The 24,692-nt window shown below is 45.9% G+C and overlaps 1 protein-coding gene across 1 annotated transcript; it reads left to right on the top strand.

The window, feature by feature from the left end:
* Window positions 1-1,179: 1,179 nt before the first annotated feature.
* Window positions 1,180-11,330, top strand: HDHD5 (haloacid dehalogenase like hydrolase domain containing 5). The gene is made up of 8 exons (XM_032796374.2): window positions 1,180-1,414; window positions 4,015-4,218; window positions 5,555-5,667; window positions 7,068-7,161; window positions 7,870-7,903; window positions 8,147-8,321; window positions 9,311-9,499; window positions 10,196-11,330. The coding sequence occupies exons 1-8, from the start codon at window positions 1,289-1,291 to the stop codon at window positions 10,569-10,571; spliced, it is 1,311 nt and encodes a 436-aa protein (XP_032652265.1). The 5' UTR covers window positions 1,180-1,288; the 3' UTR covers window positions 10,572-11,330.
* The last annotated feature ends 13,362 nt before the right edge of the window (window positions 11,331-24,692 follow it).

Raw genomic sequence — 24,692 nt, 5'->3', positions numbered from 1 at the left:
CCGCCAACGTCTATTACCTTATTAATGCATCAGTGATTGTATTCTTGTGGTACAAAGTGACACCTGCTGGCCAGTTAGAATAACATTGTCTTTGAATTCCTGGCACGAATGAAATGCAGGGTGATCTCTGCAGGTGGTGGGAGACATCTGGTGTGGGGTATCAGAACTCACAACTGGTCTGTTCTTAGAATGTGATGTACAACGGTCTGAAAATAAGCGGTGTTTTCATCCTGCTTTTTACCCTGGATGTACCAGGATCTGCAAAGCAACCTTTATACTAGATTTTCAAAATTTATCATGAAAAATCACCAGCCTGGACACAATCTACTTGCTGCTCTTTGCCATGGGCATGGTGATAAGAATGAAAGTATTTGCTAGTTGAGGGTGGCACACTTTGTTGCCTCTGTAGGCTGAGCTCGTCGCGCATACCTGTGGTTACTTGCAATCTTCCCCACAAGCTCCCTGTGTGCCACCTTCCCACCCCTCCCAATTCCAGTGACTCCCCGTGGAGGTTCTGTGGGCCTCCCACCTCTGTTCCCGCTCTGCCATCTACCAGGCGCTGTGTGAGCCCCCAGTTCCCGCTGCCTCCCCCGCTCCTCATCCTAGGCTCTCCCGTTCTCCCCACCGCCTGCGGCTGTGCGCACCCCCACTGGCTGCGTTTCTATCTCGGCCAACAATGGCCACAAGGCTGCTCCGGGCGCCCGACCACCGAGCTCAAGCGCGGGGAGAACAGCCCCCGCCAGGCCGTGCGCGCTGCCCTGTGACGCCATGAGGGTTTGGGCCGGAGAAACGTCATCCCACAGCACCGTGACGTAAGAGGCTTTGTGCCACCCAAGCGGTGGGGCTTGGCACCCTTAGCCTCTCCAGGGCTCGCAGGCGCGCGAGCCAGCTGGGGACAGCAGCGGGCACGCCGCCCGGATAATGACCTGTGCAGCGGGCGCCAGGGCCGGCTTGAGGAGAAGCTAATGTACAAAAACTACAGTTCCCGTCATTTCCCGGGACGGAAAACCCCCTTTCCTGCCAGCGCTGAGCTGGAGCTTTGCATTCTGGAAGATGGAGTCCTGGAGCGTCCCTGCCGGCCGCCGCTTGGCGGAGGCGGAAACACAATCACCACTTACCATGATGCCTTGCGCCCGGGGCCATGGAATGGGCGCTGCGTTCTGTGAGGCATGCTGGGAGTTGTAGTTTCCCCCAATGAGAGCGTCTGCCTTCTTTATGGGCCCCCACTTCCTGTCCTCTGATTCGCGGCGTGGGGGCGAGTGGGGGCTGCTCGCGGCTGCGGCGGGGGATGGGCCTGGGTTGCCTGCGCAGCGCGAGCAAAGCTGCTTTGAGGCGATGGCGGCGCGGGGGGCCTCGGGCGCTGCCTCCGATCAGCCAGAGGGGCCTGGCCGTGAGCGCCCCCGGGGTGAGTGAGGTAAGAGCCCCGCTGGGCTGGGCGGGCACTGGGGGTTGCAGACTGCAGGGCGCGGGGGGAGCTAACGGAGCCGGGGTAGGGTGACCAGACAGCACGTACGAAAAATCGGGAGGGGGGTGGGAAGGTAATAGGAGCCTATATAAGAAAAAGACTCCAAAATCGGGACTGTCTCTATAAAATTGGGACATCTGGTCATCCTAGAGCAGGGGGCTACGTATCATGCTGGCTCTGGCTGGTGTGAGGGCGAGACCTCGGCTGGCTTCGTTGTTTGGTGGGGCTCGGCTGGTGGGTGAGGCCAAGGGGGGTGAAACCTGGTGGGGGTGGGGGGAGTCGTAGTGGTTTGAGTGGGACTCCTGGGCTGAGTTCCTGACCGTGCCACACACTCCCCATGTCTCTGCCTCTGCTTTTCCAGCTGTGTCACAGGGGCCTCCAAAACCTCTCCAGCTGGTGCAAGTCTCTAAAGTGCTTTGAAAGTGTGACTTGCTCCATGCGGACTATACAATGTTTCCTATGAGGCCACCAGAATCTCCAGTTAAGGCAATGGGTAGCAGTAGAACATGAGATTTTTCTCTCCTAGTCCTGGAACAAGCAGAAATAGTTCATTGATTTATTTTTATTTTTAAAATCATCACAGAGGCTCCTTTTAGTTGTTGACTAAAAATACACTAGATGACTGTGTCCACAAAAGCATAAGAACAGCCATACTGGGTCAGACCAAAGGTCCATCTAGCCCAGTTTCCTGACTTCCAGCAGTGGCCAATGCCAGGTGCCCCAGAGGGAATGAATAGAACAGGTAATCAAGTGATCCATCCCGTCGCCCATTCCCAGCTTCTGGCAAACAGAGGCTAAGGACACCATCCCTGTCCATCCTGGCTAAGAGCCATTGATGTACCTATTCTCCATGAACTTCTTTTTTGAACCCTGTTATAGTCTTGGTCTTCACAACATCTTCTGGCAAAGAGTTCCACAGGTTGACTGTGTGTTCTGTGAAGAAATGCTTCCTTTTGTTTGTTTTAAATCTGCTGCCTATTAATTTCATGTGGTGACCCCTATCTCTTGTGTTATGAGGAATAAATAACACTTTCTCCACACCAGTCATGATTTTATGGACCTCTGTCCAATCCCCCCTTAATCACTTCTTTTCCAAGCTGAAGGGTCCCAGTCTTATTAATCTCTCCTCATACGGAAGCCATTCCATACCCCTTATCACTTTTGCTGCTCTTTTCTGAACCTTTTCCAATTCCAATACATCTTTGAGATGGAGTGACCACATCCTCATGTGGTATTCAAGCTGTGAGTGTACCATGGATTTATACAGAGGCAATATGATATTTTCTGTCTTCTTATCTGTCCCTTTGAGCCTGGTGTGCAAGCTCACAGCTTGTGCCAGGAGGAGACGGAGGCTGGTCACAAGTCATGGGGAGCAGTGGCTCCTGTCCTGATCCTGTCTTGTAGAGCAGAATTCTAACAGGGATGCTGGAAAGTGTTCACTCACTGCCTGCCACTTAAGGAACACACAGATGTTAATGAAGGGCATGCTTTAAAATGCCTCTTAGTGCTCTGCTGTGGTTGGGCTGTTCTAATGCAATCTGACGGCTGCTTCTATACAGCCCCTAGTGCAACGTTAACTGGTGCCACTGTCATGTGTCATGCATTCTGACATATTAACAGCTGTGAATTGTCCATAGAACTGGGCTGAAGGTAACTGTAGCTCACTCTGCTTTTATTTTCTCACTGTTCTGACCAAATCAATGCCCCAGTGACAGAACTTATGCTGGACTGAAGGAAGCCCCGAATAGCCACCTACTTTGCATGTTCCTAAGGCTGGCTCTGGGCAAGATGCTCTGGGAGAGGAGCAGCCAGAATCCTGGGTAGTCACCTGGATATTGGGTAAATATGGCAGCTTGTTTGCTGAAGGAGCTTTTGATCTGCAACTGGCAGGTATAATGTAATCATGCTTCTGGACCATCTCATCTCCTTCCCAGGGGCATTTTTTCCTTGATTTCTGTAAGAGCAGAGCATGGTGCAGTCCAAATCAGTTTGCATCACTCTACCATAATAAGCAAAAGCCAGAGATGGTTTGGAACCACAGAGATTGGATCTATTCACTTAGCCCCTAACTGGGAGATATGGACCTGGTGGTGGTCGGGTTCAGACTCATTTCTCTTAATAGCACATGCCTTCTCATGTGGCTATTCATCCACAGATCTCAAAGTGCTCACAAAGATAAGTGTCATTAGATCTATTTGACAAATACGGAAGTTGAGGCACAGAGGTCAGATGATGGGCAGCCTCACACAGGAGATCAGTGTTAGAGTCAGGAATGAAGCTAAGATGCCAGACTTTCAGAAACTGGACTACGTTGCCTCCCTTTAATTACACATGTTGGCATTTTCTTACTAAAGGGGGGAGAGGGCGTGTGGTGAGATTGGATGAGTGTTTATTGCCTGGGATAGGTTGGGAATAATACTCCTCCTTCTTAGCCTTCATTTTTTTTTTTTTAGGAGCAGCTGGTCACTTTTTAAAAGAACCTTTTGTTCTTCCTCTTTCTGTTTTTTCCCAGTGCTGCAGTAATTGCTATAAATCTGCTTATGTTGCAGACTCCTCCGACCTTTGGGTTCCTGTTTGACATTGATGGAGTGCTTGTTCGGGGACGCCATGTGATTCCTGCTGCCCAGGAGGCCTTCCGGAAACTGGTAGACTCTAATGGACAACTCCGGGTGCCGGTAGTCTTTGTGACAAATGCTGGAAATTGCTTACAGCATGTCAAAGCCCAGGAACTCTCTGATGCTTTGGGATTGAAGGTAACAAGAGAATCAGCCTCCTCTGTTCTGGGGCATTGGTTGGAGGCCTTGGGTTTTAAATTGAAGCTACACAGGTAAAAATGCTGAGTACACGTGTGGGACACTCTTCACTTCAACAGCAGAAATCCCATGTCTCTCTTCATCAGTGTCCCCCTAGTAGGAGCTCGGTGGGAATCCATTGTCAGCAGTCATTCACTTTTTTTAACTTTCTTCAGCACTATAGGATTGCAAAACCAAAGCTAAAAGAAGAACCCAAGTTTAGTCAAAATTAGAAACTAAGCATGTAAATAGCAAGAGAGCCAGTTAGAGGTCCTGGGAAGATGTTCCCCACTGATGGCTGTTTGGCAGAGTGTATGAAATGTGATCTCAGACTAGTTTCAAGTGACCAGCTCTATATTGCACAAGAACAACATGCTCAGTAGTTGTCAAAAGGCTTTGTATCCCAACTCCACTTCCCTGAGCTGGCCAGTCACCTATCCCAGTGTCTGTAACTGAAAATGTCATGTCTGAGCTGGAGGAAGGAGCTATTCTGCTGCTACAAAACAAGTCCAAATGGTTAGGTAGCTGCACAGCTGACACCAGCACTGCCCTGCTGCCAGTTCTGACCTTACCATAGAGCTAATTCATCCACGTGTTTCTTGTATCAGAGCAGCAAGTAAGACCCAGTGGAGCAAGGTAGCCAGGCATACTCTCCAACTTAGCATTCTAGAGCTGTCAGATCAACCCATTGAGTCCAAAGATTTAAAGCTGTTCAGTCCAGACTAGTTCTCAAAGCTGTGTTTTAATTCACCAGGCTCAGAAGGATAGTGGCTGAATATTTAGACTAAATGCCTCTGGACAGGCCCTATGTGTTCAGTCCCTACACTGCTAAGCACTCCAGTCTTGTTATCTAAATGATGATGGTCCCTAGTTCATTAGACATCTGGGGCTGGTAAGAAAGCTATCAAAAGATGGTGCTGGATTGGTTCTAGCCCAAGATATTCAGTAGCATGGAACGTGTGGTGGCCTTGTTCTCAGAGGTCTAGCTCCATTTCAGATTCTGCTCCTAGTGCCATGATGAATAGAATACAGTGGAGTAGAGTATTATCTGTATGCAGGTTGGTTTGGGTGGTGGTTGTGGATGCAGAGTTCTTCTCTGTGTTGGCTTAACCAGCTGGAACTCAGCCTGCAGCTGCGGGTTGCTCTGGTAGTCCACCTCAGGATAGGCTGTGTGGTTCCCTTCTCCCCTGCCCCCCCCTTACAAATGAAATGAGAGGAAAGGGGATAACAGCTGAGTGCTATGTAGGGAATGGAGAGTTTCCGTCCTGCTGACGCTGGTCTCTTTTTCCTGCTGCAGGTGTCTCCAGAACAAGTGATCCTTTCCCACAGCCCCCTGCATCTCTTCCATCAGTTCCATGAGAAGTGTATGCTGGTGTCTGGGCAGGGGCCAGTGGAGGAAAATGCCAGGAAGTATCCTTTGCAGTTCTGAGGCTGTGGACCCTGCTTGTCCCACCAGAGCTTCACAACTGTGCTGTGTTGGCCATGCCTGGGGAGCAGTGATATCTGGATACATACTGGGACACTTGTGTGGTCAGCCTGCGGGAGGTGGGGGAGCAGAAAAAGGTCTTTTGATTTATTCTGAGCATCTTGTTGGGAGGGTACCCTTTGGAAGACTTGAAACTTTGGACTAAGTTGGAGTTTCTCTTCTGGATGCACCCTTGTGGCCTGTTTTGCTTCTTGCACTGATTTTTGGGTTAGTTATGGTCCATGCTTCCTGCCTCCATTTTACTGTGATTGGTGCAAGACACCTGGCTTCTGTAATCTTTTATAACACAGTCCATGCCAGGCAGCAGTCAAGCATATTATAGGCAGATGCTGTGCAATCTTTCCTTACACAATTTTGTCAGTGTACTTTTTTCCTCTGCTGATTGGGTCCCAGGCTCCCCCAACTCTGCTGATATGTCTGATCTTTAATTCCCTGTGCTGCTCCAAATCTAGAACCCACCCACAAAAGCTTTGCCATAATATATCTGTTCTATTCTGACCTGTAGCTACCAGTGTTTAACAAGTTAGAGAATTTCCCTCTGTTATGCAGGGTCACACTAGATGATCACAATGGTCCCTGGTCTTAAAATCTATGAATCTATTCCATCTCTGCTGCGCCTGTCTCATTACCAGAGACTATTGGTGGGAAAGCTTCTTTCATAGATCCCAAGGTCAGAATGGACCACTGTGATCATCTAGCCTGACCTATATAACACAGGTCATAGAACTTCCCCAAAATAATTCTTAGAGCATATTTTTTTAAGCAAAAGATCCAATCTTGATTTAAAAATTGGAGTCTCCATCACTGACATGTTTTCTCTTGCACAAGTTTAACCACAGACTTTTTTTTCTTTTTAACCTTTAAACCTAATAGGCCACACTGGGTTGATCTAGGCACGTGCAATTCCACTGAAGTTAGTGAATTTGCACCCACTTACCAGGTCTGAATCGGCAGCCCTCCTTCTCTAATGTTTCTGAGAGTCACTGTCCTGCTGTGCTCTGGAGACTTGAGACTTCTGAAATTGCTGTGAATGGATTTGATCTGAATTGTCATCTCTGGTGCTCTGGATGGTCTTCAAGTAATGCCCTGAGTCAATATTGGACTTCAAGCAGGCTCTGTAGGGGAAGGAAATGACCCAGCTTTTATAGGGTAATGGGATTTACAACTTGGGGTGAGCTGTTTGAAATCACGTACATGACTTAGGAGCAGAAGTCCTACTGAAAGTCACTGAGACTTGTGCTCCTAAATCCCTTAGGTGTCTTGTAAATCAGCCCATAGTCTATAAAGAGCAGGCTCTATTTCCTTCCTTGACTGTCTGAAATAGTGTGGGGTTCCGGAATGTGGTTACCATACAGGATGTGAGGAAGGCATTTCCCCTGCTGGACATGGTTGATCAAAGCCGTAGACCAAAGGAGCTGGTAAATATCAACTTGTCTGTGAGACTTGGTGACCTGGGATTATAGCATTTGTATGTTATGGCTGTTGATAGAATAACTGTGAGATCATCTATAACTAGCCATCTTACACCATTCATTAGACTGACTCCTGCTGTGGGGAGGTTGGGATTGTTACTGAGCTCCCTGAAGGTCTGCTCTCTTACATAGCTCTCTGCAATAGCCTCTGCTGGAAGAGGCTAGAGCTGCAGTAGCTTTGATACACACCCTTCCCCCCAGTATTTCTTCACTGTTCTGTAGTGTTTACAGCCAAGATTTTTCAAGAATGATTAGTGATTTTTAAGGGGGTGGCCAATTTAAGACTTCTAAAAGGGGCCTGATTTTCAGCAAGTATTGAGCACCTGTCCGAAAAATCAGACCCCCGTGAAGACTTCTAAAGGGGGGCTTCCAAAATGACTAGTCACTCCTGAAATTCTTGGCTCTCAATAACTCAGTGGTTTGAACATTGGCCTGCTAACCCCAGGGTTGTGAGTTCAATCCTTGAGGGGCCCATTTAGGGATCTGGGGCAAAAATCTGTCTGGGGATTGGTCCTGCTCTGAGCAGGGGGTTGGACTAGATACCTTCTGTGGTCCCTTCCAGTCCTGATATTCTATGATACTAACACATTATGTCAGTACCAGATGTGTTTAGTTCTGTATTATTAACCCAGCCTTGCTCTTTTTTTCCGGCAGCCTCCTCCAACCACTGACTTCCCTACCATAGAAGGTAAGTGCTATGCTTTGTCCAGGTTTATGATGTTATCCTGCTTGGTGTTCAGCCAAGCCAGCTGGATAGCCGTTTAGTGACAGGACACCTGACGGAATGACTGATTCAGATGCTGTAGTACACACTGTTTGTTTGTCCCCTTCCAGAAGTAGTATATTGTAGTGGACAGAGTTCCTTTTATTTTATTTGTTGAATGGGTGACCATTCTGAACTTCCATGTACCGTATCTCTTAAATGTTTCAGGGGTGATTCTGTTTGGGGAGCCGGTCCGGTGGGAGACAAGCCTTCAGCTGATTATTGATGTCCTCCTGAGCAATGGGAACCCTGGGGCAGAGCCGGCAGCAGTGCCATATCCCCATATACCCGTCCTTGCCTGTAACATGGATCTTTTGTGGATGGCAGAAGCCAAGATGCCAAGGTGAAAAGCATATTTGTTAAGGTCACTATTTAGCTTAGTTTATTCAGATACCCTGTTGATGAGCTTTGCTTGAGACCTAATTACCACATCTCTGTAATGTAAAGGCTAGGAGACCTCTTAGTGGGGTTACAGTAAATATTTGTTTGTCTAGTGTTTGAAGGGTGGCAATATTTGGAGAGACCTCAAAGTTACATTGGGAGCTCAGACCAATATTTTCAAAATTGGGCCTAAGTCTGAGTAGATACTTCAGTACTGCTAAACCCAACACCTTCATATTTAGCAAGGATGGCTTTCTGTGTCAAGGACTACAATTAGGTGACTTCACTGTTCTGAAGTTCAACTCTTTTTGGGTTGTTGAGGTGACAGAAAAATGTGCACTTTTTATTTAAGTGCAAAATGCCTCTTCTCTTCTTTCCTTTTTGTATAAACTGGGCCATCTGGTTGAATTCAGTTCACACCTTTCCAAAAGATTCACCACTCTTGGGTCAAAGCCAAGCACCAGACATCTCATCCCAAGTGGAAAATTTAAAAAAAAAAAAAAAAAAAAAAAAAAGCTTGACTTTTAAATAACAAAGGCAGGACTTGGCCCATGTCTGCAGCTGCTGTTGTTTCTAAGCCAACCTAGTCTGAAGGTAGGTTATTTATTTTTATTCCAATGTCTAGTAGTTAGGAAGATGGTCTCAAGCAATGAGGACTACATGAGATAAGCATGAGAATCAACATGTCATGCACACTTTTTGGAGGGGCTTCTGTATTGGGGGTGGGTAGTTTCTCTGCATATTTAATATCCAAGTAAATTCAAAAGAAGGGATGGCAAGGTGGGGACTTCTGATCTTCTATCTTCAAGTTGTTTGCATGTAGGTGTGGATCAGGGTAGAGTTTCATCTCTTTTGGGAGATGATCATAGCTGTAAGATGGATAATGGCTTCTGTGCAAATGCCAAAGGGCCAGGGGGCACTGACGACAATCTTTTTTTTTTCCTGGGGCAGATTTGGCCATGGCACCTTTCTTGTCTGCTTGGAGAACATCTACAAAAAAGTGACTGGCAGGGAGTTGAAGTATGAGGCCCTAATAGGCAAACCCAGCATTGTCACTTACCAGTATGCTGAGTATCTGATCAAACAGCAGGTGGAAAGACGAGGGTGGCCATCTCCCATCTGCAGGCTCTATGCTGTTGGGTAAGAGACCGCTTCCTGTGTGTTTCCTTAAGGGTCTTCAGCCCTGTTTTTGTAATGAAGTTTTATGAGGAGTTGGTGGGTGTTTTTTGTGGTGTGTGTGGTGTGGTGTTTTTTTTTTTTTTTTTTTTTTTTTTTTTAAACCTTTATTTATTTAAACCCCTGAGGCATTTCTGGAGTTTCCTATTCTAAATGCTGATCTGAACTGCATTAGGTTACTAAACCACAGCTCCCTGCATCTCCATGAAGTTGACTGGAATAGTCAGCCTGCTTGAGTCACTGCTACAGGATGTGACTGAGATACGTGGCATAGCTCTGGAATTTCAAATCAGTGCAATAGCATCAACCAGCCAGTAATTACATTTTACAGCCACTTCAGACAAGGGCCATCAAACATTCTTTGGGGGCAAAGGGGGGAACAAGGAGGAGTATCTTCCTCGTTAACCAACATTGTGCAAATGGCTGGACTCAGGGCTGTTACCATGTTCCTCTCAATAATCTGGCATTGGCTTCCGCTAGAGTTGGTATGCTGGATTAGACAGGCCACTGATCTGACCTGCCCAATTCTATATAAGTTCCTGACTAGCTCATTCCTTGCCTTCCCCCACCCACCTTTATGCTGGACCAATCCCAGCCTGCCTATGTTCAAGTCAAACTTGTGAAGTAACTGATTTTCCTTCATCTGATGGCCATGTACAGGGATAATCCAATGTCTGACATCTATGGTGCAAACATCTACAATCGCTACCTCAAGGCTGCGTGTCAGGCCCGTGCTCAGGCTGAGGTGAAGAGGAGTGTGGGGGTGGCAGATCCCCAGAGTGAGGACCATTCTGAGCCGAAGGAGGATTGGTACATCTCGTTGGAGAGCTGCAAGTCAATTCTAGTCTGCACTGGGGTCTACAGTCCTCATGGAGATGTGCCTGCTGACCCACACGAGAGCGTGGTGGAGACTGTGTTCCACGGGCACCGGGACTTCCGCTTGGATGCCAGCCTACTGGAGGCATCTTATGTGGTGCAGGATGTGAATGAAGCTGTGGAGCTTGTCTTTGAGAAGGAGAATTGGAGCCAGGACTGAAATGGGAGTGGCAAAATCTACAGTCATCAGGGTTGAGGAGGGGAGGGGAGGATGGGAATCTTCTAGCCTAACTCGTCCTAAAGTGTGTGTGTGGGGGGAAATTCCTAGGGCATTGTGGGGCCTAATGCCAAAGGCCCCTTGTCTTAATATCAGTTGGTCAGTCTATTGTTACTGGCAGGATGACGCTCTTAATCTGGCCAGGTCCATGTTTACACGCTACTGTTGCTCCTGTGCATTAAACTGTAATGGAGCAGGATTGGATAGATCACCCTTGCCCCCATGTTTATGAGGCTCTGCTTGACCAAAGCCCTTTTCCCTTTCAAATCCCCTCAGTGCTTGAGAGGTTTATCCCTGTTACACACAGCGGGGTGGGGAGCATCATAGACCCATGCATCAGTTATGTCCTACACAAATCTTTAAGTAGGATGTAAGTGGAGCGTGGCCTCTGTACTGACCCTCTGCCCAGGGTGAAATTGATAATGAAGGGTTAATGACTTTTCCAAGAGTGCTTTGATGCCCTGGCCTGCTAACTACCTGTTTGTCGGGGGATTGAGGGTGCACATAGTGTTGTCTTGATATAGCACCTATGCTCTTACTGGCTTTGTGCTGGATCAGACTTTATCTCTTGCATCCTTACCTCTGTTTCATGGCTCCCCAGCAACATAAGGGGGGGTAGTTTACCTCATAGGAAAACCTGGGCAGCCGCAGCAACTTGGTGCAATGCTAAAGGTGGAATTAAAATGTTCTCATTGTAACTTAGACGCATTCTCTGATTGTCAATAGCCCCCTCCTGCTGCCTAAGGGGGAATACAAGTAGTCTTGCTCCAAAGATGGTAAGGAATGAACCTGGGATTATAAACTACCAGAGGCAAGGAAGCTGCATTTTGCAGCAGTACTAGGTTCTGAAGCCCCAATAGGGTCAGTGTGGGCACCAAAATGGACCCTTGCATCATCCATAAGAGTGATAAAACCTCCCCTACTGTCTCTTACCCCCCCATGCACACACACATTGGTGTTGCTTCCATAGTAGCTCAAGCCTGTCCTGGATTGCTGGCTTCTGTGATACGTCACCCATTTACTTTATTCTCTGATGTAGCACTGTTTAAATTGCCCTTTGGGAGAGGAGCCATAAACATCAGCCACACCTAGGGCCTGTGGACATTCCCAGTTTTGGTCACTGGGCTTTTTAAATTCAGAAGTTTTTTCCTAGATGTAGTTTGCTCCTCAGGGATGTCCCTAAACTCTAATTCTCTTTCTCTTTCCTTCCTCTCCCCAAATTGCAGTGAAGTGCTCTCCAGAGTAGTCACTGCTACTCCTGGATGGGCTAGCATGGGTTGGCAACCTACAGCATGCATACCAAACACGGCACGCAGCTGCCTGCCACAGTCCTGGCCCCCAGCCTAAGTGAGTCCCCCCACTGATCTCCCCTGCGGGGGCAGGAGGCAGAAGCTTGGTTCTGTAGCAGCCAAGCTTCCCTGTCCCCCACTTCTTCCCTGAGCCAATCAGTTGATGGCTCTTGCGAGGGGGAAGGGGGATGAGCAGCAGCGTGCACACTGCTCCATACAGGCCGCAGAGAGAGGTGGAAAGGTGCCATGAGCCACTCAGGGGAGGGGGCTGGGAGCACCCTATGGGCTGAGCACCTCTGCCCTGACTCTTCCCCACACTCAGCATTCTGCCCTGCACCCCCACACCCCCCTAGCCCTCTGCTCTGACCCTTGAACCCCTCCACACACCCAGCCTTCTGCCCTGAACCCATGGTCCCAGCCACAGGCTCTTCTCAGCCCGGCACCAGGCTAGATGAACATAACCCCAGGCTGGTGGCATAAGATCAGCGTTTAACTTTAAATGATGCTTCTTAAACACTTTGAAAACCTTGTTTACTTTACATACAACAATAGTTTAGTTATATAATATAGACTTACAGAAGGAGATCTTCTAAAAACATTAAAATGTGTTACTGGCACACACAACCTTAAATTAGGGTGAATAAAGGAAGACTCGGCACACCACTTCTGAAAGGTGCTTGCTGATCCCTGGGCTAGCAGCTTAATGGTGCTGTAGCAGTGCCAGACCCTGCTTTAACTTTCCTTCTCTGCCTGACCCTGATAGCTTCCAGTTCCTTAGCCCTGACTATTAGGGAAGAGTTTGAGGCCTGTGTCTTCATTAAAAATCCTTAATATCTGTAAAAATGTCCAAAGATGAAACTCAACATGAATACTTAGTCCTGCCATGAGTGCAGGGGACTGGACTAAACTAGACAACCCCTCAAGGTCCCTTCCAGTCCTATGATTCTATGAAAGATGTCATCTCAGAAACAGGTTAATTTTAATTCTCTAAAGATTCATGTGCTCCACTCTGGCAGCACCACAAATGATTCTTGATACCAAGTGGAAAGTCCTGACTGATGTCTCTGTTTTTTGTGCCTGTGCACTTCTGTTGAGATCACTGGAGTTACCAACTCACACCACTTAATGAGAACAGCATTGAGGGCCAGTCTCTTTGCAAACATGCCCATTTTTAAACAGCCACTCATACAGAGCATAAGCTGTGATCTTTTGATAAGTATATTTTGGTCTCAGTTAAAATATCAAAGTTCAGGTTTGTTGATTTCCTATGGAGCACCTTATTTTTCATACCTCCTCTTTGGTAACACTGGATTAGCCTAGTAGGGTTGCACAGGGACCCAGACTCCTTCCTTCTACTTCAAACACAAATTCATGGGGCAGTAGCTTCTGAAGCAAGCTGTGAATTCTGCCAGTGACCCTGGCAAAGAGATAGTATGTGTCTTCTCCTCCCCCCTTGGTTACTGTAGAGTGTTATACAGACCAGTGAGGAGCTGTGTCACCATTTGACCAGTAACTTGGGGTACCTCCCAACACTTTGCTACTGTAGCTTCCCACCTGGGCTCCTCACAAACAGCATGCAGGTCTCATCCTGAGTGCCCGCATACAGCCACAGCTCTGACCCTAACAGCCTGCCAGCAACACCCCAGCCATACTGGCTTTCACCAGCATTGGTCACTACTTGTAGGGTGATCCCAACACACTGCCAATCCTGGGTTTTTCCCCTCCAGATGTGTTTTGCAGTGTCCAGCCCTCTCCTGGACAGTCCAAATATATTGTCTGTTGCCCCTTTAAGGTGATCAGCATACAACAGTCTGCTACCTTCAATGAAGTTACCTAAAACAATTCACAACACTGGATTAGTTTTAATTAAAGGATATAACAAGTTTATCTAAGAGACTGAGTACAAGTAATGGAGGTATTAAAGTTAGAAATGGTTACAAGAAAAATAAAGATAAAATGTTTTCTAAACTTCACCTTGAATCAGCTCCAGTTTGTTAAATCCCTTCCCACATGCTTTTAGTGCACTCTCACAACACTCAGGCCAGGATCTGCTCCCAAAAATCCCTTGGCTGTTTCTTTTGTTGTCTTAGGTGATGAGATGGATGTTACCCCAAAATCAGACCTAAAGCACAGCTATAATGGCCTGCCTGGATCAGTAAATAGATTCTGTTTTATCTGGTTTAGTGGGTTACCAGGAGCTAGTCCACCCTAGAGGAATTGCCAGGGTTTTAGTGGGGGGTTGCCACCCAACCTGTGGAGGATTCTTGAGGACAGACTGTTAGCCTTTGAGAAAAGTCTGTATCTGTGTCCTCCTAAAGGATTGATACTTAGGCAGTAATTTGTCAAAAAACAAAAAGAAAAAGTGTTAAAAGATTTTTTTAATACAATAACTCTAAACACAATGAAAAACACAGATGATCTAAACTATATATCAAAGAAATAAGTCACCCCTTTTCTTAACAAAGACAAAATGCTGTTAGCACAGATGCATATTAAAGTACCCAAAATTGCAATATCCTGCAACTGGAAAAACAGCTCTAAATGGTTCCATTCTCTGTGCAATAGCCAGTTACATACAGGATGCTGACTGGAAGCTCTTAAAGATTAAAACTATACATATCACACACACACAGAGAATTGTCCAGCTTTATTACCTCATACATATAAATTTATACGTTACATAGAGTATGTCCTTATGCTTACTTCTTCAAGATTTCTTCCCTTCAACTGGTCCTGCAATAGCATTAATGTTAATTCCAGCTGCTTTTTCTGCTTCTTAGCAATTTAGCTCTTTTAGGGGTCTTCCTTCTCGCCTGTTTCTATCTTCTCCAATACTATCTTCCCCCACACACCTCAGTACCTTTTCCCTCACAAGACAAGTTAAAACTTTGCTGCTCCCTGCTTTATATACATATTTTGATCCGTTCTGATTGGTTGATTCTTTAATCCCTATCATGAACCAATCAGCTTCAAGCCTGCTATTGGTCAATCAAAGCTGTACCTGTTTGAAGACCTGTGTTTTCTGCCTAACCCCTCTTCTCAGGTTTTGGAGTGACCTTTGTATCACCTCAGCCTGCCTGTTTGCTATTGGTTGAATCTCTCCCAGACCTCCATTTTGGATTTATCTGACTGCTTACAATGCCAGTTTGTTTTCCTTAGCTCTAATGCTTAAAACCATCTTTATTAACCATTTAACTCTTATAATTATCAAACAAATTATACACTTATATGGACTTTAACATTGTTTCACTGTCATCACTCCAAGTTTAGTAATTCAAACAAGACCAAATCTCAATTGCTTTCAACTTTCAGCTAATGGTGACAGGTCAGCACTTTTAGTGCTGAAGTCTGCTTTCAAGACAGCGTTTCTGGTGCTGTATTTCCACACACAATAGAGCAGTGGAAAGATCTCTTGCATCTGATAGGGAGAGATAACATGGCATGTTTTTGCCCCTCACGTTTATAGTTCAGTCCTCCTTTGAAATGCGTTTTCCTGGGAGTGACGCCTAGATAATGTTCTTTCCAATGGAAAGCTATGGCGTCTGGTGGTGGGGGACGATTCATGCTGCTGTGTGCTAAGATGCAGAGCTGTTCATTCCGCCCCCCCCCCCTTCCCTGCCAAACAATGGCCACTTGATGCCCCATCAGGTTTGATGACAGCTGGCTAGTGATGTCAACTTGTCCTTTGTGTTTGAGAAACAAGGGTATTCGTTCCCCAGGTTTGTCTGGTAAACACATTTCAATTATGATTTCAGCTTATGTTCATAACTTTACATATAATGTTGCTACATCCATTTCACCAGACTATTACTGACCAGGGAGTGGTTAGCTTGTCAATGGTACCGCATAAGGCATATATTATACAAAGCTTATTACAATAGGGTGTGAATACAGTGTTGCAATCAGTCACAGTTGCATTCTAACAAAAGAAAGGAAAGGCCAAATATCAGCGAATCCTTGGTAGCAAGTCCTATGACAATTACAATGCGAAGGTATTCCTTCCTTAGCCGCCCTGGAGCTGCCTGGGCTTGTTCGCCCCACAGGTCTTAGTCGGGGGTCAAGTGTCACTGGGAACAGTCAGGGTGGGGGTAAGAACAGAGGCTTTGCTCTGAGTTTCTTGCTTTGTGGAAGTGCAAAGAAGTCTTGCTAATATGTGTTGCGCCAAATGACGCCATTTACAGACCTGTTGCTTATGTGGAGGATTTTAGACTGAATACATCACTGAAGAAGGCCGTCCAGCCATAGGAATTGTATCTAAGTTCATGAGCCACTCTGTGCTAAGTGACCTTTACTATGCGTGCCAGCCTGCCATCACAAGGGCACATGTTCTGTTTAGCTGTAGAGCAGCCCCATCGTCTCTGCTTGTGTACCCAACCCTTACCTAGATGGGTGACCTCTCACAGTGGAAGGGGAGCTCATCCTCTATGATAATTCAGTCTGTGGTCTCCCAGCATAGCCAGCCAGTAAGGGTGCTGATTATGATGGGTCTTGCTGGCTGTGGGCAGCTTTCCACTGGGCAGTAGCCTTACATAGAGGTGGGTCACAAAACAGCTGTTGACTGATAACTATTGGACACTCCTTCCACTTGTCAGTCTGGGCCAGATTTTTAAAGGTATTTAGGCACCTAAAGGTGGAGGCAGGTGTTCAGTGGGCTTTTCAAAAGTGCCCTGGTACCTGTTGCATCTTTAGATGTCTCAATAGCTATAACAGTGTGATCCTCTAACCTGTTGTGACTATGAGTGTAGGGTGGCCTTCAGCAGCCCCTGTCATTGGTAGTGAGGTAATCACATGGTTCTATTACTTGAAGACCATGCTGCTGAGGCAGTGCTGTATTTTGACCCATAACTTTTCACTCAAAGGCTTTTAATTTGGATTTTGAAACCATTTTTCTTTGGGAAGGGGTAGAGGAGTAGGGAGGGGAACCTTCCAGCACGTCTACCTGCTCTCAAATCCAGGTTCTAGCCAAGTAAGGGCACACCCAGTGCATTCTGCAGTCTGTCTGTTTGCATGAGCCAAAAGTGGTGAGGCATTAAAGAGTGGTGCAAAAAAACTATTTTGCCCCACCCATCCAAAACAAGTGCACTACTTAGAGCAGCCTGTGGCCATGCACTGAGTGACCTTGGGGGACAAATGATGGTCGTCTTAAGGGCCTAACCTTTTTGGTAGAATGTTCTATTTTGCAGCATGTTTGTGTGTATCTGGCTGGGGAGGGGAGAGGAAAGCAGAAGAGAAGTCCTTTAATGGCTGTACCTTAGTGTTGGAGTGAAGTGAAATCCCTTTGTCTTCTGGTTAAAGCAGTATTTCTCAATGGTGCTAGTCCCTGAGATCTCCCTGACACAGATTAGGAAGGCAGCAAGCCTGTCCCTGATCTCAAAAAGGTTGAAAAACACTGGTCTATAGAAATTAGCTGCAGGTGAGGTACAGCTTAACCATTTAACAGTTGGGAGTGAGTAACAAGCCATGTTAATATTCTGTGGGACTGTGGCCTTGGTATCATTGCCAGTGCTTCTTGTACTCTGTGTATCGTGTACTCCCACCTGCGTGACTGAGTACACCCTCAACCCCCCACAGATTCTTGTCACACTTCAACTCCTTCTGTTTTGGAGTGAATTTGCCTCTTTATAGGTGGTTTGACCAGCAATAGATATGGGCCTTCAATAATTGATACAGAAGTGCTTTTTACAGAGCACTGTCCAAGCACTTAGCGCCGCTTCTTGCCCTGAACAGCTACATTCTAAGGGGCTCATCCAGACAGCTGCGGCGCATCTGCATCTTCCACTGACGTCCGTGGACTTTGGATGAGGCTCAAAGGGAGCAATAAGGCAAGAAGTATGAAAAGAGAAAAACAGAGCAGGAAAAGGGGCAAAACTACCGAGGACCTTGTATATGGGGAGGAGCTTGAATTTCATCCAGTAGAAATGGGGGTTGGGTGACAGAGAGAGCGAGAGAGAGAAATCTCTGGAGAGGGAGATGACTCCACCAGTGGCACCAGACTAGACTCTGTGAGCAGAGACTCAGGGAGTCCCTCCTTCTAGCCCAATGCTGGAGTGTATCCCTTTCTTCCCTAGTCCAGAGATAGCTTCTTCAGACTCTACCGCAGGGGTGGGCAAACTTTTTGGCCCGAGGGCCACATCGGAGTTATGCAACTGTATGGTGGGCCAGGTAGGGAAGGCTGTGCCTCCCCAAACAGCCTGGCCCCTCTCCCACATCTGCCTCTCCCACTTCCCACCCCCCGACTGCCCCCCTCAGAACTCCCAACCCATCCGACTCCCCCCCCTGCTCCTTATCCCCTGACTGCCCCCTCCTGGGACTCCTACCCCCTATCCAACCGTCCTCTGCGCCTTGTCCTCTGACCACCCCCTCCCGGGACCACCAACTGCCCCCAGGATCCCACCCTCTTATCCAGTCCTCTCCACTCCCTGTCCCCTGACTGCCCTCCCGACCCCATCCACATCCCTGTCCCCTGACAGGTCCCTGGGACTCCCCCGCCCAACTCTCCATTTCCCATCCCCTGACTGCCCCTCAGGACCCCCTGCTCCCTTACCCAACCTCCCCCACTCCCTTACCAGCAGCAGGAGCTTGCAGCCGTGACACCTGGCCAGAGGCAGCTGCGCGTCACACGCTGCCCAGCGGGAGCAGCAGGCCAGAGCGTGGGCTGCGCGGCGGCCCGGGAGGGGGGACAGCGGGGAGGGGCTGGGGTACTAGGCTCCATGGCCGAGAGCTCAGGGGCCGGGCAGGACGGTCCCATGGGCCAGATGTGGCCTGCAGGCCATAGTTTGCCCACATCTACTCTACTGTATGTTCTGTAATAGTGTACTTATATCTATTTTAGATGTGAATTTATCTTTAATATTAAAACCAATCTGATTCCAGAGCTACTCCTTTGAACTAGTGTATTTGTCTAAGGTAAGGCAAGTTGTTTGGGGAAATAAAACTGTTAATACAGCGAGCGTTTTATGAATGTTTGCAGTGGCAGTCAGGGCTAGTTTAGCGGCTTCTGTCGTCTTAGGGGTTGCTGTGTTTTTTTTTTTAAAGAGACATCTCTTTTTCTGTATTTTGTTCTGTTTGTCCAAAAAACTTCTGAGCATGACCTGACACACTTGGCCTGAACAATACATCCTTGTAGCAATTTTCAATCAATGGGCCACATTCACCACTGGTGTAAACCCCACCGAAGTCACTGGAGCTACCGCAGAAATTAATTTGGCCTATGATGCTCCTAACTTTCCTGCCAAGTTTCCTTTATTGGCAGGGAAGGGCATTTCATTGGTGTAATATTCTTTGTTTCTGTCAATTTTTTGTATGCTATGAAAAAATTTTCTAGCAGGGATACTGTAGTGCGGTGGTTCCCAAACTTTAACAACCTGTGAACCCCTTTCACTAAAATGTCAAGTCTCACGAACCTCCTCCTAAAAATGAATATTTCCAGGGATTGTCTCCTTTACCTGAGTATAAATTATAAAAGCAGTGATCTTGGAAATGTAAAATTTATTTTTAATGAGACGCTTATTACACACTATTATTAATTATGATTTATCATTACAGTATTTTTATTACATTATGAAAATGGCAACACTCTACCAAGATCTCACTTTTGTAGCTTGTATCACTTTGAATAAGCCTGTTATTCAAGGTTACACAAGGCTCTTGTGGTTTATCAAGGAGTATCAGCTGTGAAACAGCATGAAGGTATTTAAGAAGCCAACTCAAAGAGTTCTTCCTATGCAAGCATTCAGGTCTTGAGCAGTCCAGGCAAACAATGCACGTTACAACAAAGGTTAAACTTGTCCTTCATAATAATTTTAAAAACAATACTAGCTGCCTATTTAATTTTAAAAATAGCAAAAAATATCCATCTCCCTTTCCAATTCTTATAAGGAGTCTTGAAGTTTAAATCTCCTCAGCGTGATAGATATGCTTGCTTTGATCTGCTTAGCTCTGGGAAGTCCAGGGGCTCCAGGCTGCTGGCCCCGTGCTGCCCGGGGTTCCATAGGGACAGCTCTGTCCGCTATTAGGGAACTTTTTCCTGAGAACTCCCTGTAACATTTCGTGAACCCCCATTTGGGAACCACTGGTCTATAGCAAAATGACTGTACCCATGAATTTACAGTACAGAATGAACACTTTAGTGACATATTTTCAGTGTTTGAAATAAATAAATTGAAATGTCTCTGTATTTTGTTACTGGCCTGGTGAAAATGTTCTACCTAAGGCTATAGACTTCCAGCCTGCACATCTGACACTGCAGTTAGCTGATCAAATGTGCATCACAGAATCACTGTTCAGTGTTCCCATCCCACGCTTGCTGCATTTTAAATGTGGCTTAATGTGATTCCTCTAATTCAAACTCTTAGAATTCAGTGTAGCCTCTTCCATTTTTCCCTCAAGCACCCAATTTTTGACAGTGCTTGAGAGACATAATTAGGATTTTAGCACCTGGTCTTTACTTTTGGCATGTTTTGTCTCATTTCCCAGAAGTAAAACAGCTGGTTTGTTTCCTCTTGAATTATGCCAAAAACAATTGCCCCTTGCCAAAGCCAGGTCCTCCCACTGAAGAGGGATAGGGGAGAGGGGGAGGGCTTTGGGGGCCCTCTGCTTCCTACTTCCCAAATAATTGTGAAGCCTGAACATAGTAATTTTTAGGCAGTTGCAATATCTATTTTATTAAAACCTGCTTGCAGCTGTTGGCTTCAGTTGGGTTTGGTATCAGTTTTAATCAGACACCCTAGCCATTATTTTTAAAGTTGCTGAAAATGGAGGAGCTAGGCATGGAGGTTATTTAAAATTTAGTCTATGTGCTTAATAGCTACTGTTGCTTGCTCTTAAAGAACTGCTACCACCTCCATGTGCTGCACCAGGAATTTTGTGATACACTGGATCACCAGGGAAACAGCTCATTGTATTGCACCCGCAGTGCTCAAGGATTTGACCACAGCTGTATTTTGCTTTTTGAGATTGAGAATGCCATTTCTGTTTTTCCCACATGTAAGCAGGGGCTTTGTCCCACTGGAGTAGGGGAATTTCTCTATGTACACAGTACCCCGGCTGAACTGAGTAATAAAAAGATCTGAGTCCCTGGCCAACAGCCTCTGGCACAAGGGTTTTCACTAGGTCTCTTATTAGTACCATCCTTTTAGTCTTCCTGTCCCCTTACCCCCAGCATGGTAGTTGGAGTGTTCCTCATAGTAACCAGGTGTATGGGACAGATGACGCTCTGACCAATAGCAGACCACAAGTCCCAAAAGCTTTGTGAAACAAAACTCCAATCAAAAGGCAAAAATGATCCATGCACTGGAGGCAACACCTTCAGGGTAGCTAAATGAATGTACCCAACACATGGTACTCATAGCACACCCTAGTGCATTTCTGAGAACATCCAGCTGCCTTTGGTGCAGCCATCAAGACAACACAATTACCGCAAGCAACACTAATGGTATATGGAGCAACTTGTCCATAAACTAGACTATTGCAAAGTGGGTGAGGACTGGTGCCTGAGATTTTCAGAGTGACAGCTGAATTCACAACCCATGCAACTGGTAGAACTAAAACACAGGTCTCACGGTTCAAAGTATAATAGCTAGCAACATTAAAAGCAATAGAGATTTATTGGGTCAAAAGCTCTTGCTTTTCAATAGGACCCAGTAGACTTCTGAAGCATCATCATCAAGCCTGTCAGCGAAACAAAAGTCAGGGTGTCAATCTGAGAAAATTCATGCTCAGGTGGGTAAATTTACCCTAATCTGAAGACAAAGATCTAATACATTAGACAGTGGTGCTAACATTATACCGAGGTTGTTTGAAAACAATGCTGCCAAGCAGTGGTTTCCCCAGGAATTGACATTAGAGGGGGTATTTGCATTTATAGGGGGGCTGTCAGGACCAATGACATAAATAAAAGAGATATGAATAAAGTAAATGTTTTGTTAGGATTACGCAAATTTAACATAAGAATAATGCAAGTTACACCAAACACATAACAGGTCTAGATTTCTAAAAAAATATACATTTAAAAAAAAAAGTATTTAATTTAAATTGACTTTTGAAAAGTAAGCCATCATGGAGTAAGAGGAAAGCCTTCTCATGGATCAGTAACTGGTTAAAAGATGGGAAACAAAGGGTAGGAATAAATTATCCAAGTTGTAGAAAGAGATGAAGAATAATAGTAGGTATCCCTGAGGGTGGTCTGGACTAATTCTGTTCACATTATTCATAATGATCTGGAAAAATGGGTGAAGAAGAAGTGAGGTGGCAAATTTGTATGATTGATACAAAACTATTTCAAAGATAGTTAAAGTCCAAGGCAGACTGGCAAGAATTACAGGGATCAATAAAATGGGTGACTGGGCTCAAACATGGAGTTATTGTAAATTATACAAATGTTGATGAGAATGAAAGTAGAATGCACAATGGAGAAAATGCACATCTAATATACATACAAAAATGATGGATCTGAATTAGTGTTAACACTCATGAAAGATCTATGGAGTCAATTATGGATAGTCTCTGAAAAATAGCTCAATGCAAGCAGCAGTCCACAAGAAACACGATTGGATCATATATTGAAAGGAGGATAGATAATGGAAGACAGAACATCAATATTGATCTTATAGTAATCCAATGGACGGAGACACAGGCGGTTGAATAGTGTGCAGCTGTATTGATCATACCATGCCTAAAACATATATTAATTGGAATTGGAAAAGGACGAATGGAGCAACTAAAATAATAGGGGATGAAACAGAGGAGAGATTAAAGATGACTGAGAATGTGTTCAGCCTAAGAAAAGAGATGACTAGAGGGATAGTGAGTAAGAGGTCTAAAATCTTGACTGTATGCAAGAAGTAATGAGGAATTTATTATTTAAATACTTCAATAACAAAGAACAGCAGTCACACAATGAAATGAATAGCGCAAGTTTTTAAAAACAAAAGGTAAGCTACTTCTTCCCAATATAAATTAAACTCCAGTGCGAACTCTTCTGCAGGGATGCTGTGAAGACCAAAGGCTATTAACAGAGACTTAAAAAGAAATACGACTAAAGTTCCTGAGACAGGTTAATCGTGGTATCAGCCAGAAGGTCGAGGGAGGCAATACATTGATCTGATGATCCCTCGCTGTTGGCTCAGAAGTGACGCATAGCGCAAAAATTTCTACACAGTGGAGATGGATATCAGATGCTGGTTTATGACTCTGTCATCCTCTGAAACACATGGCTTATGACTTTTGTTGGAAGCACAGGATACAAACCACAAAATTCAAGACCACAGCAACGGACACAGATGAAGAACCATCGGAGACACGAACGCACAAGGCCCAGGAGAGACGAGCATCACCGATACGGTATCCCATACAACCTTATTCGGAGACACACTTGGTCTGCCCAGTATGAACCATCTCTTATGTACAAAATTAATAATAATAAAAATGGTTTAGTAAGGAAAACTCCCCACATAATGATCCAAGATAAAACAAGTAGAAAAACAACCTTGGAAATAATGCATTTAAAAAAATTTGGCTACTAGGAAACATTTATTTACACGTTTCCATTCACCAGTCAACAAATCTAGCGATGCCTGGAGCAAATGATAAATATAACATAGTCCAACAAACAATGTTTCATTTGCAGAGACCCACCTCACTTTCCTGACGCAACTTCCACTCACGTGTTGTCCTTGTCAGCGGAGATCAGAGTTCAAGAGGTGACTTCAGTGAGTAAACCTGCAGGTGGGGGACAATGAAGGCAGCTTTGTGTTTCTCCAGCTGCTCACTGTTGCTTGAGCCAGTGTTCATTGTGCCACCATTCACTCCACCACTCTGTTGCCTATGGCCCTGCGCAGTCACCTTCGGCTGCTACCTGCCACTGTGACCTCTGCGAGTTGGTCTCTTGAGGTTCCACCAGCTCTCAGTGATTTCAGCTGAGGTCTCAGTGTGGGAACCTCGCTCGCTGCTAGTGCCGTCTGGGCTGTCTCTTAGGGTATGGCTACACTTGAAACTTCAAAGCGCTGCCACGGCAGCACTTTGAAGTGCAAGTGTGGTCGCAGCGCCAGCGCTGGGAGAGAGCTCTCCCAGTGCTACACTTACTCCACATCCTGATGGGGTTTAGCTTGCAGCACTGGGAGCCGCGCTCCCAGTGCTGCGGCACTGTTCACACTGGCGCTTTACAGCACTGTATCTTGCAGCGCTCAGGAGGGTGTTTCTTTCACACCCGAGCAAGAAAGTTGCAATGCTGTAAAGCGCCACTGTAGCCAAGGCCTTACACAAAAACACTGTACCCACAGGAACACTATCCCCACAACAGAACTAAGCACTTAGACTTGATTGTCAGTGATTTCAGCTGCAGTGGTCACTTAACAGAACAAAAGATTTTTTTATGGAGCCTAATCAGCTCTGTCTTTAAACTGTGAAGAGGGACAGGACCCCACCCTCTCTCGATGCCTTCAAATCATCACAGGTTAAGTACAGTTCTACTGCCCTTTACTCATACAATAAGAACAACATTGCATCCCTCATTCCCCCCACATTCAAGTGGTTTGTAACCCAACCCCAGCCAAAATCTATCTCTTGGACAACACAGATCTGTTTGCTGGATACCTAGGTAGATTAGGTGTGAATGTAAATATAATCTGGCCCTGAAGCCTTTCCCGGCAGCCCCAGCTCATCACTAGCTGTCAGGGAGAGCTCATTTAGACTTTGCTTACAAATCATCATTTGAAATTATTAGGTTGGCCAACATCACCGAAATGAATGCACTGACATCATAAAAAAACAACAGCTG

This window comes from Chelonoidis abingdonii, chromosome 1, assembly GCF_003597395.2.
Source record: "Chelonoidis abingdonii isolate Lonesome George chromosome 1, CheloAbing_2.0, whole genome shotgun sequence".
In the NCBI taxonomy this organism is placed as follows: domain Eukaryota; kingdom Metazoa; phylum Chordata; order Testudines; family Testudinidae; genus Chelonoidis; species Chelonoidis abingdonii.
This window is presented reverse-complemented; position numbering and strand designations above follow the sequence as displayed.